This window comes from Aythya ferina, assembly GCF_964211825.1.
Source record: "Aythya ferina genome assembly, chromosome: 15".
Taxonomy (NCBI): domain Eukaryota; kingdom Metazoa; phylum Chordata; class Aves; order Anseriformes; family Anatidae; genus Aythya; species Aythya ferina.
Genome location: NC_140314.1, coordinates 16959158 through 16972359, shown reverse-complemented (window position 1 = coordinate 16972359; position 13202 = coordinate 16959158). Strand labels below are relative to the sequence as shown.

At 37.5% G+C, this 13202-nt stretch overlaps 1 protein-coding gene across 14 annotated transcripts in view; it reads right to left on the bottom strand.

Moving 5' to 3' along the window:
* The window catches only part of CLEC16A (C-type lectin domain containing 16A), an 87865-nt gene that overhangs the window by 72617 nt on the left and 2046 nt on the right, over positions 1-13202 (bottom strand). For 13 of the 14 annotated variants that reach the window (XR_014698158.1, XR_014698159.1, XR_014698160.1 and 10 more), the window contains exons 2-8: positions 6876-7004; positions 5517-5650; positions 4605-4753; positions 3834-3939; positions 1776-1899; positions 721-895; positions 40-93 (exon numbers count right to left, since the gene is read on the bottom strand). Coding sequence is in view for 10 of the 14 variants with exons in the window: in XM_084536554.1 (XP_084392680.1) it covers positions 40-93; positions 721-895; positions 1776-1899; positions 3834-3939; positions 4605-4753; positions 5517-5650; positions 6876-7004 (871 nt within the window). In the remaining 4 variants the exon portion in view is untranslated. Of the gene's footprint in view, positions 1-39; positions 94-720; positions 896-1775; positions 1900-3833; positions 3940-4604; positions 4754-5516; positions 5651-6875; positions 7005-9690; positions 9983-13202 lie in introns of all 14 variants that reach the window. The other variant, XM_084536552.1, reaches the window with a different exon arrangement.

Sequence of the window (13202 nt, the reverse complement as noted above, 5' to 3'; positions counted from 1 at the left end):
GCACATTCTGAAATAGGACAAAATAATTTGAATACGTACTTGAGAAAGAAGATAGAGAGAAACTTGGAGACTTATTTTTGGACGCTCCCCACCCTAAGGAAGAAAAGTTATGAGAAATGACTATTTATTTACAAATAGCATTAATCAGTGTAAATGTTTTATTTAAAAAAAAAAAAAAACGTGTAACATTTTATTGTTCTACATTCTATCACAAAATGTTCACTAACCACTGTTTACCAAAAAGTAAATTTTAAAGATCATCATCTCAAACGAAGACTCTCCAATTAAGTATTTTACTCTAAACACCTAAGAAATGGCTGTTGATCACTTCCTTTCATGGTCACTTTAGTAACATTTTAACAGACAAGTACCTAAGGAGTATGTTGGTTTTCCTTATGCAATTATTCCTTCACAACGATTTCTTCTGATAACATTCATTAAAGAAATCTCTGAAAATTAGCTACTCAAAAACAACAGAATGTTATCTATATAAAAAATGTTTTTGGCAGATATTTCAATAAACCAAGTAAGCATTGATGTACAAAAATAGTTTAATTATAACTTTCCCATACACTCATCTCATTTAAGTTGTTTCAAAATACAAACATAAGCATCAACAGTATTGAACCTACTACTGAATACACCTTTTTAACAAATCACTATGCATATTGAAAGCAATTAATTACTTTACAACTTAAGTATTTGCAGGTATTAACTTACCTTATCCTGATTTACTAATGAATACACATAGAGGGGTAGAAAGAGCCTATTAAGTAGGTGGTCTGTCAGAACATCATTTAAAAATTCACAATTAATTATAAGGATATCATTAAGGTAATGCAAATGATCAAGATGTTCTGCTACCAGGTCGCTCAACTTGCCCCTATTTCTGTGCCTGAAAAACAGAGCAGAAAGAAAGTCTCAGCTAAGTAAATTTTAAAAACTTAGCGAAAGAATTCACGTACTTCCCTTCCATCAATTGTCTTGTACAGATCAACTGCCTAAAGCAGACGTTGCCAGTACATTCCACTAGTGCAGCTATAAAACAGTATTCAGGCATATGATTAAGGCTGCAAATATGTTTCTCCCCAAGTTCTCAGAAATAGTACTTTTACAAAACTTTGTTCTTTACTGCCAGAATCTTTTCAGAAGCCGGTTATAAAAAATTTTTAGATCTGTTTCCAAAACCAGATGACATCTGATTATTTAACTTCTGCCTTTTCATTTTAAGAAAGTATCAAACAGCTGCCCGGTATAACGTGGGTAAGTAGTAAACCACAGACAATCTGAAGCAAGAAAGTATTTCCATAGTTGATAGTGGTGAATTACATAGGAATTTCTGTTATGACTGTTCACATATAAAGCAAAGTTCATCTTTCTTTCCCCTAGAGTACCTTTACAGAGAGCTGTTCTGCTAGGATAGTACACAGAAGAGAAACATAAAAAGGGAAATTAATAAGATTAAGAAACACAAAGTACCTTTAGTATCTTCTGAATATCTACTAAATTTAGCAAAATTACAACAAAAATGAAGCAAAAGCATGTTGCCAAACAATATTTTACTTGTACGGATATTAGCACAGATAGGGCACACAGCACTAACCAATATTAAATCTAGAGCATCGCTAAAATAACTTTGTGAGAATGAAAAGCTTGGAATGTCAGCAAAGAAACACATTCAGAATCTAACTTTGCAGACTACTACAAAGTAAGGAGAGCACTGATGTCTGGGAAAAGATATTTTTATTCAATACCCGTCATTTATAAAAGCTTACTCTTCATCAGTCTGCACACAGTTATCCAGTTCTATCACATGGCTTCCAATAAACCAAACAAGGTTGGAGAAATAAGGGACAGCAGTTTTATCTCTAATGTAATGCAGCATAGGTTGGTTGTCCACTGAAGAGAAATTGTAAAAGAGAAAAATCAGTTTCCATTCTTTTTTTGTTTTTAAGAAACAAAAAGCATCTTCTGAATTTTGATTACATACCAACTTTTCCACATGAGTTTATACCTGATATGATTTTATGCATGAAATGGACATCTACAAAAGCATCAAATCAATTCTTAATCGGCTTGAATGAGCCTCATATCAAGATATATTTACATGTCTAAAGATAAACAAATCAAGTAGAATTCAGAAAGGTTTTTTTTTTGTTTTTTTTTTTTGTTTTTTTTTTACCACATTCTTTATTAAAAAGACAACAAAAAAGAAGAACAAAGCAGTAATGCTAAAAGTCAGGCTAGTTAGACTTACATGACACTGCATTAAGGAACACAGGAATCATCAGTGAAGGAAGGGCAAAAGAAACAGACAACAGTTAACAGGATTAGGAACTGGGAGAGTGACATCCTCCAGAACGGTTTAAAAAGCTAAAGCACATAGCATCTAAACTAAGAGATACAGGGTAGGTGTTAGATCAGAACATATGCAAATGGGTAGTCAGAGAACTATGAAACCTCAACATCTGAGCTGTGTTTTTCAACTTTAATCTTTACATCACTACAACATTCAATGAGAATTCTAAACAAGTGTATTTTTACCATAAAAATATTTAGTCATGGAAATAAGCACAAACAGGATAACAAAGCCTGCACTTCCCTCTTTTTGTGAGCACGCATTTGGTTCACAGCTGGTTTAAGCAGGAAACAAGTACCAAGTGCTCATTTCTCAATGTACAAAAGAAAAATCATCCCTAGTGGTCAACGCTACAAAGAACCAAACTACTATAGAGGCTATCCAGGTTATGAGCAAAATAAACTGTTTATGGCTTTAAAATGATCCTATACTTTTTGATGAAGCCTGGCAAACTGTTATTGATAGAGAGTTGTATAAAGTCAAAATGTAGTTGTATTAAATACGGATTAAAAGATATTAAGTACTACACTGAATATATTTCACATTGCATACTAACTTACAGCATATTGCTTTCTGAAGTAGATTATGAATACATACCAATTTTTCCCCACTGAAATCATTGTGGTATTCTCAGTCTATTACAGAATTTATGAACCCAGACAAAGATGTAGTGGGAAGTGACTTCTGAAAGCTGGCTAGTGCAAACCCATTCTCAAACCAAGACTAACTTCAAAGTTTAATCAGGAACTTGTTGAGTTTAATCTTAAGGAATCTCAGGAACTTGCAAAGTTTAATCAGTCCTTGCTGAGTTTTGAAGATCTCAAACAATACAGACTACTCAACTTCTCACAAAAAAAAACAAACAAGAACTGCTGTAATGCTTCTCTATTCTCTCCATGATTTTTTTTCTCCTTACGTCCTACTGGATTGTCCAATACTGTAATTTGCTACTGCAGCCTCCCAGCCTTCACTGGGCACCTCTGTAAATAGCCTTTATACTAGAGTGGCTGCAGCATCTAGGAATTCTACAGTCATATTCTAATGCATTTTAACTCCAAAATAAAGTGATATAACCAGTAAGGTTACTGTTTCATATATTATAAAACTCAAGTTCATAAGAAAATAATTGATATTCTGCAAGCACTTTTTTCCCTCGCTTTTTTAAAATACAGCCATATTCTAACCTCTGTTTGAAGGGAAGCAAAAGTTTCTTGTGCATGCTTGATACTATTTCATTATGCTTCTTAAACCAATTTCATCTGTGAGGAGATAAAACTATTTACAAGTACACACAGCAGGCTTAGGATTTCTTAGGATTTTGCTTCATAAAAATCAAACTATGTACCTGAAGTATGTCAACCTGCAATGTTTTCAATCTCATAACACAAAGAAAACTCCCTTAAGCTTAAAGAACTTAAACTACAATGAAACAAGTTTTTTGTACACATGCCTTTTGTTAATACAGAAACCATACCTTTGTAGACATTTAAAGTTATAGTCCTAACAGCGATCCTGACCATGCTTTCTGGGTGGTTAAAAAATTTAATAGCTTCTGTGTACAAAGCGAAGTCATTAGTGTGCTGCAACAAGAAGAAAGAAAGCATTATGAATTAATTAACCACAACACGTACAGAATATTTGTTAGAAAATATTATTCATACAGAATTCCATTTATTTTTCAAATAAATTTACCTTCTACTTAAGAAACTGAAATTATTTCACAATGCACAATCAGTTGCTTTTGTATCTCTGAATTAAAATGAATTGCTTTAAGCATCAAGAGGTTTCCATATTAACTCTCCACATAGCTTTACCGCCCTCTTCTGGCAAAAAATTACACGGATAGAAGGCCTATTTCAACTTTGGCCTTTGATTAATCAGATTTTCTCAGACTTTGGCTAAGCATCTTAGAAATGAGTGATGCAATAGAAAAGATCCTGTTCATAAAAGCACAGAAAACAAGGTATAAGCAAGTTGAATTCTCAATGAAGCAGACATCAGAACTTCTGAAGCAGTCCAATATACCACTAGCTTTGAGATTTTATGAACTACCTTCTTTGTTATGCTTCCACAGAGATTCTCACACCATAATTATCAATTATTGATACTACCATTATAAAAAAAACTCAGGACAAACAAGTCATGCTCAGACAAGAGACTAAACAGAATATGTGCCAAATTGCTGCCCGCTTTTGATTAAAGTCCTCTCATCCTTGTAGTGTAATTCCTTTTTTTCCCCACTCACCTCATTGTAAAAGAAATGTACAGTGTGATTGTTGAGCTTCAGGGAAAGAGTTTTCAAAAATGATATGTAATATGCCATGATCTCTTCATCAGAAAAGTCAAATTTGTGGACAATAATAGAATTTACATAGTTATTAGAAAGCAAGTAGTCTGAAAAACAAGAGACATCACACAGATTAATAAAAAATCATTAAGCTAACTACCCACATTTAAAGTACCAGCTGGGAACAAACTTATTGATGCTTCAAGACATCAGTTTTTAACTAAATAATTCAAGTGATGGCTGCATGCAGTAATGAGCAAACTATTGTTCCCTACAGATATCTTTGCTCCAAAGACCTTGAGTCAACTGAGAAGGGAATATACTTTCTCAATTTAGTAGTAAAGAACACTTACAACAACATAAACAGCAGCATATACATACAGAGTTCTCTCTTTTCCTCCCAAAGTCACATCCTTGCAAAGGCTGTCACCACTTTTTCAACTTTAGTCATGGAGTACTTTTAAACAATTATTAATTATTTCTCCTCTTTGTGTTTCTGAACTGAATGCCAGTCCCAATGATATCAGAACAGTTCTAGTACACATTAGAAGACAGAGCATAAGCTGCATGAATAACCTGCAGCAGCAAGGCAAACTTCAGACCACAACTAATTTAATGGAAGAAACCCTTGAAATACGTAAACTTTTTCAATAGTAACCAACATGTACTGCTGCACTACTGAAAACTTACACTAAAAACACATCTTAAGAGTCAAATTACAACATCTGAGATTGTCTTCAATTAAAAAGACTATTAGTAATACATAGAGATGGTTATTCTGTAAGGGGTCACTAGGACTAAATTGCATTAAAGTCAATTCAATCAAATCTTGATCACCTAATCCTAAACAGTTTTAAAATGTGTCCTTACACAGTGATGTTTCATGACTGATGTTCTCAAAAAGGATGTTCAGAGTCTGCAGCAGCTGTACACACACATAACGGCCAGACTTTTGACGCAAGATGTTCAAGAAGAAAACAAACATATTCTTCTCCAAGAAAAAGCTAAAATTAAGTGAAGAGATGTCGTTAAGTCACTTGTTGTATTTAATGAAAAGATGATTTTACTAGGATCAGGGTTGATTCTAGGCATGTCGGAGAAAGCATATTTTACATTTATGCAGAATTACTGTGCGAAGTCTTCTGTGTAAGATGGGTATCAACAAAAACCTTAAGAACTAGGGCACTTACACACAAATAATGCAGTAAAAGGATGTCAAAATGTAAGTTGGATATACTTGAAAAACAAAAACACAAAATCTTAACTTTCCTGCCTTGATATCAGTTTTGAAGGAGAGAGTTTTTCCAAATTAGATTGTTTTGTTTAATAGTCACTTGCATCAGACAAGGAACAAGAAGAGAAGGCAGCAAATCAGAATCAGGCACTTCATGGTTTATTGTTCAGTTTAAAAAAAGAAATGAACACTTGAAGCATTCTTAAACTAGAAATGCATGCAATTTAAAAGAGAGAAGTATGGACTCTTTCCTATAAGAACATCACAAACGCAAACCTATGTTTTAGTTGTTTTTTTGCATTAACTATAGAAAGAATTGCTCATCCCTAAAATTCTCCCAACAAGAGAAGGCAGTGAGGAATGTAATTAAGTTTCAGTATAGATATGAATTATCAGAAGTTTTCTTAGTTCACATCATAACCCAATCATGTCAAAATCTTGTAAAACTAACCACTCCCTAAGTAAGCATACCAAACACCTTAGCTTTCCTTATCTCAATCACAGATTGCCTTCATAAAGGACAGTCTTGAAGCAAACAGCCAAGCAATGAACATCAGATTTGCAACTATGAACATTCATTTTGAAGTTATTTTTCTATCATTCTGTTTTACAAGGATTAAAATGATACCTAAACAAAAATTCTATGTATCATAGCTAGATTGAGATATCCATTTAGAGTGCCATATGAATTACAATGAACAAAGGAATGTCATTTGATATTAATAGGTGTACTAAGGAAGTGTGACCCTAAAATAGATTTTTGTGTTTGTCAAAAGATTTGAGAGTCAAGCAAATGCAGTATATAAAAATAGCTCTGAAACTGGAACATTTCCATTAACACAAGTAAATTCTCTATTTAATAAGACAAAAACATGACCCTCTTTAGTTCTCCACTACAGGACATTGGCATTTCATGAACATTAGTACAAAATTGTCTTAGAAGAGTTAGCTGTTTAAAACCAGGTCCAGAGGTGAAGCTGCTGAGGAGTACTTACTCAAATACTGAGCTGTCATTCTGATCTCCCCATATAAGGATCTCTGTTATGGAACGAATAGTCTCTACCAGTAGGTTGCGGTTGTGATCTGTTACTGTTGTATTTTTTGTCAAAACATGATACATGTACCTAAAGGAGAAAAAATTACAATTAATTACATTACCCTGCCACTTCCATGTGCACCATACCGTGGCTGTCTTTACTCAATAACTTAATGTAAATATGCACATACACATACATGATTTCTAGTCATTATACATTTTTAAAACCTCCAAATTTCCTTTTAATACCAATGCAGAGTGAAAATAAATTTTAAATAGCATGTGACAAACAAAACCAACCCCAAACTAGCCAAGTGAGTTACAAATGCTTATGCATATATTAACACAGAAAGAAACATCAGGCAACACCTGTCCCATGGTGTTTCTTATGGTAACAGTGAACTTCTTAGGAACCACCTGACAGTTAAAGGTGTGAAGAGTAAGGGAAAAAAAAACAAAACAAAAAAAAAAAACAAAAAAAAAAACAGATAAGCATACAGTAGCCAACATGGAAAAGCAATTCTGGTCAAGAGGCTCATGCAGATCTAACCAGAAAATAGCCTTCCTGTTGTCTGCAGTGACACCTTACAGACCCCTGGGAGGGAATTTCATGGTCAATAATCAGGACTGCCAAACACTATTCATTCATCTTGGCCAAGTTTAATCAATACTCTGACCATTCAAGCATGGAAATAATAAATGGAGAGGTGGCAAATTCCACCTTACAGGGCAAGATATTAATGCTCTCTAGTGAAGTTTAAAAAAAAAGTACACAGAATAACAGGTGACAGGAAGCTACATAAAATTTGTAAACCTTGTATTACACCTGTCGTGGTTCCGCTCGAGTGGGCAGCCGAGTTCCACCACAGCCGCTCTCTCACTCCCCCTCCTCAAAGAGGAATGGGGAGAAAATATGTGAAAAGGGCTCAAGGGTTGAGATAAGGACGAGAAAATCACGCAATAATTATTGTAACGGGCAAAACAGACTCAGCATAAGGAGATAGTAAGAGTTATTGCTCATTACTAACAAGCTAGAGAAGTGAGAAACAAAGGAAAGAAACCAAAAGCACCTTCCTCCCCCATCCACCCTCTTCCACCTCCTCCCCCCAAGCGGCGCAGGGGAACGGAGGAATGGGGGTTATGGTCAGTCTACAGCACTTCTTCTCTGCCGCTCCTTCTCGGTCACTCTCGTCCCCTGTGCTGTGGGGTCCCACCCACGGGATGCAGTCCTTGATGAACTGATCCGGCGTGGGCTTCCCACAGGCAGCAGCTCTTCCAGAACTGCTCCAGATATGGGTCCGTACCACAGGGTCCATCCCTCAGGAGAAAACTGCTCCAACCTGGCTCCCCTACGGGCAGCAGCTCCTGCCAGGTCACCTGCTCCTGCGTGGGCTCCTCTCCACGGGCTACAGGTCCAGCCCAGAATCTGCTCCGGCAGGGGTCTTCCACAGGTGGCAGCCTCCGTCGGTGCAGGGCCACCTGCTCCACCGTGGTCTCCTCCACGGGCTGCAGCATGAAACCCTGCTCCACCGTGGTACTCCATGGGCTGCAGGGGGACATCCTGCTTCACCATGGTCCTCACCACAGGCTGCAGGGGACTTCTGCTCCAGCGCCTGGAGCACCTCTCCCCCTCCTTCTACACTGACCTTGGCACCTGCAAGGCTGTTTCTCACTCCCTTCACTCTCCCGGCTGCTGTGTGGCACAGCGTTTTTTTCCCTGTCTTAAATATGCTCTCACAGAGGCGCAAACAACATCGCTTATTGGCTCAGCTCTGGAAAACAATGGGGCCCTTCCCAAACATGGGGCAGCTTCTAGATCTTTCTCACAGAAACCACCCCTATGGCCCCCTGCTACCAAAACCTTGCCACGTAAACCCACTACAACACCTCAGAATTCTGCTTAGTCAAGGAAGCATATTTTCCTATTTTTCTTCTTTCTTCAAAATAAATTACACTAAAGATTATCTCCTTTTGTCCTAAAGATGGGGATGAGAATTTTATTAAAACACAAGAACTGCTCCTTTCCTCACTTTTTTTCTTTTAAACAATAGTAAAGAAAAAAGATGGATGGAAGAAAGGCAGACAGTTAGCAAAGTAATGAAATAAAAACCTAAATTATTACATATATACACACACTACATATATTAAAAATGTAAACTACTATATTAGAGAAATTTCCTGTCATTTTATCACTGCAAGAGTTTAGTTTACTAAGCGTACATCATGTACTGCTATACTGCCATCTACTGAAATCCACGAGAAACACCTGAGCATTCAGGATTATCTGGGAAATATACCCCAGGTGTTCAGGAAGGAGGACAGGCTTTCTATGCTTTCAACCTTCCCATGAAAACTGGAATTTATCAGAACTCCTAGAATCTATTTTTGGGAAAGCTACCCGCAGATCCTGGCTCTGGGGCAGTCCTTCCATTACTGTTTTGGACTCTACATAGGCTGCTCAATGATTCAGGTTGATGTTTTAAGAATCTTCCTAGTACGATGCACTAATTTAGAAGCCCAAGAAGACAATTTTTAAGCAACACACCCGAAGACCTCAAGCAACTAAGATAAAAATGCTGGTTTTGCCCAGCTACTGCATTGTTCCAGGAAACACTATGTACTTCTAGAACAGGATTTCTAAGTATCTGGTTTGCATTACATTCAGAAATTTAGGTCAAAATCAGACATGGAATTGCAGTTTAAAAACCAATGTTTCCCATCAATTTTATCTACACTAACACTCTGAGTAATGGTACAAGGCAAAGCCATTTTACCTGAACATACTATCAGGCTGTTCCAACTACTTGTCAGGCTTAGGAGAACAAAACAAGATGGTAAACAGTGGCGGAATCTCTTTCATGCTTGAAATCAAGAAAGTAAAGTTTGTTCATACTTCCAGTTTACTTAAAACTTGCATGTGCTGGGGAATCTTCAACCAGTAACTGAGCTGCTGCTCCGTTGGCCAGAGTTTCACGTGACTTGTTCCCAGCCAGGCATGAACCAGAAGCGATTGCAGAAAAGTTTATTGTGCTTTCATGGGAAAATGCTTGCTGATCTTGCTGCCACCTAATGATCAAGTAAGGCTGTTAATGTGTTGAGTACTATACAAGGAAACCAAGAGATGAACAAACAGCTCGTGAGAGTTCACTATCCACAATCTTGATGCTCTCTTCCCTCCCTGCACAATCAGCAATGTGCTAAAGCCTACACAGCATTAAAGGTTACCCTGCCAGGCAGTGGAGGAAGTAGGAAGAGAAAAGGAAGATATGGCAGGAGGGGGAAAAGAGAGAAATTCTCTTTACACTCCTTTCCCTCTCACGAATCAATACTTGCTTTCCAAATCCAGGACTGAATCTGGTCACATTGAAACCATTCAGGGAAACGTTGATCCACAGCTCTCACACAGCCAAAACACATGCTGTACAACTGCATGAGTCACTAAGCAGCAACTCAAACAGCCCCTGCAAATCCCCTGCAATTAATCTGAGGATCACATCTTCAGGTTCCTTCTGTGGAACTGGCAGTGTGCTGGGCCGCAGCGAAGGTGGCAGTCTAAGCCTAACCACCCTTGAGAATTGCCAAGACTCTCCAGCAGAGCACACAGTACTCGGTTCTTGCAAAACCTCCCCATTGTTGCACTGTACCTGTCATCAGGACAGGGAACCACAACACGGAGCACAAACAAAGTCACTGCTCTGAGCATGCATCAATCAGGGGAAGAGCAGATGGCTGAAGCCAGTAAATCAAGACAGTTCATTCTGCAGCAATCTGTATAAAAAATTATTTTTCTTGAAACAATGTAGTTTTCAAATATGACACTACACCTGCTTTATCCTCTTTATTTGAAGTCAAATGTTCATAGATGTGAGCATTTTTGTATATATTTCTCATTAACAAGTTACATTACTGAAACTTGGAATACTTGGGAATCACTCCAACAGCAGAACTGTGATCAGTTAAAAAATGGGAAGACTTGTGTGCCATGGCCTAACCTCAGGTGCCTACCAAATGTAGAACATCACAGACTTCTGAAAAGCAAGAAATATTTGGTTAATTTGGGCTTAATGTATTCCTGGCAATTTCCTTGATATCATTGAAGATTCCCTTGATTTGCTAACATGCTGACACACATAAAGAAAACACATGCTTCACTGTCAAGCTACTCCTTTATCCATTTACTTGAAAATGAATGAGAAAGTATGAATAAACTCATTCCTCTTACAAGACACGTAACATACTGTAACATGAGAATATAAAGTCTCACATAAACTCAGTATTTTTAATATTCTTATAAAGTCTGTCTTTACACAGTGATTTCAAATAAGTTGTTTGTGCTCCAAAATGCTAAGCCCTCACAGAAGAGGCGTTCGTCACCTCTGTCACGCTATACATCTGAAGGCTTTGGGTTCAACCAAAAATAACTTCTAATAAAATAACATGCAGGAAGCGTCAGAGCACCATGATACCACTGCAACGGGTAAGGGACTTTGCCAGCAGTTTAACAGGACAGACAAGATTCTGAATGTTTTTCTGTTAAGAAACCATGCTCAAGCCACAACTTTCTACAACAGTTCATGAGTACACTAAGTTGTATTAATGACTTTTCTATTTACTGTTTACAAAAATGCATTAAAACCTAAGAGTTCAGGAAGTCAAGCACCCAAATGGACAAACCCCAGATTTAACCATATGGCATTTGCTTCTTCGTGTTGCCTTTAACTATGTAATTAGTTGTTGTTCTTGCAGAGGAAACAATGCAGAGCATGGACTTCAGGAAATGAATCAACTGTGAAACAGGTCTTCAGCCATACCTCTTCATAGACACTGCATGTGACCAAGTTGTGAAAAATGTTTAGCACACACCTCTCACGTAAAAAAAAAAATAGCGTGCAAACAGGATACAATTAAAATACCAAGCACAGAAAAAACACGGAGAAATGCACTGGAAGGTAACAACAGAGCTCTGCAGAATACCTCTTACAGACTCAGAGATGGGAAAAGATGTTATTTGTGTCTAGAAACAAAGATACTAAGCCTAAACCCTGGAGCCTTTCACTCCAGCTGGAAAAACCCAGGCAAAATTCAGCTGAACACTTCAGAGATGGTTGAGTTTAAGATATTACTACTTAAATACTGGACTAAATGGCATATATCCTCTTCATCCACTCCAATGTAAAGTTAAAGTCTGTAGATAGGTGGGCAAAGAGAAAGAAGTTGCTTCTCAAGTAGGTTTGACTGCACATCTACCGAGATCGGACTATCCTCAGCTGAGGAGTATGAAAGACTTTGTTATTTTAACTGCAGGTCACAGCTTTGAAAGCAAAGAGCTGCAGAAGAGGTGTAGAGCGACTATCACAGGCAGCAGCTGAGGATTACTGTAAGGAGCCCTGACCTACACGAGGGTTATACAAAGGGGAAAAAGAGGGCTCACTTTAAACTGCTGGATGCCACCCCTAAGAAGTAGATTCAGGCAATCTCATACCGACTCTCATTTTAGACTGCACAAGCAGGCACTAACACTGGTGCTGTTTCCAGAATACTAACACTTCCTCCTTATACATTACCACAATTCCAATTACTACCCAAACAGCACAGAAGTGGCAAGTGTTCTGAAAAATAATAGTCTGAAGCACTCAAGCAGGGCACAATAACATTTCATAGCCTCTCTAGAGCTCAGTACAGCAAGGTATTAGAAAACTGGATCAAACTGCAACTATATCCACTGGGCAAGAAGACCATACCAAAAGCCCCCACATAAACAGCTTCCCAACCTGTCTTTAGCCAAGCTGATCTGTGGCATGCTTGCAGACCAGTAAACTGAACTGAACTGAATTGCAGAAGCAAGTTTCAAACTGTATTAAAACTGATAGGAAAGGTAGTTCCAGATTGAACATTTGTTGACAAAAGGCAGTAATTCTCTCAGTAGTACTAAACAGACTTTTTTTTTTTTTTTTTTTTTTTTACAATTTAAACTAAATTTATGCATGTTAAAGAAGAAGAAAGCATTCCCCTAGGGACAGCCCAAGTTAACTCCGCTCTTGTAACCTAGCATGATACACTTTCTATAGGCTAAGCTAATTTTTAATATCAAGGTTGGTATGTTCTACTCAACTCTCTCACAAGTAACTCAACATATGTTTCTGACAGAGTTAAAAACAGAGCTCACAAGCAAGCAAGCTCATCAAGACATGCCCCTGACATGAAGGCTCTTTGCTCTCTTTTCTCTGTTGTTTTATGTACTCTGCCTGCTACCCTCGAGAAGCCCCAGATTTCACTTACTACTAGG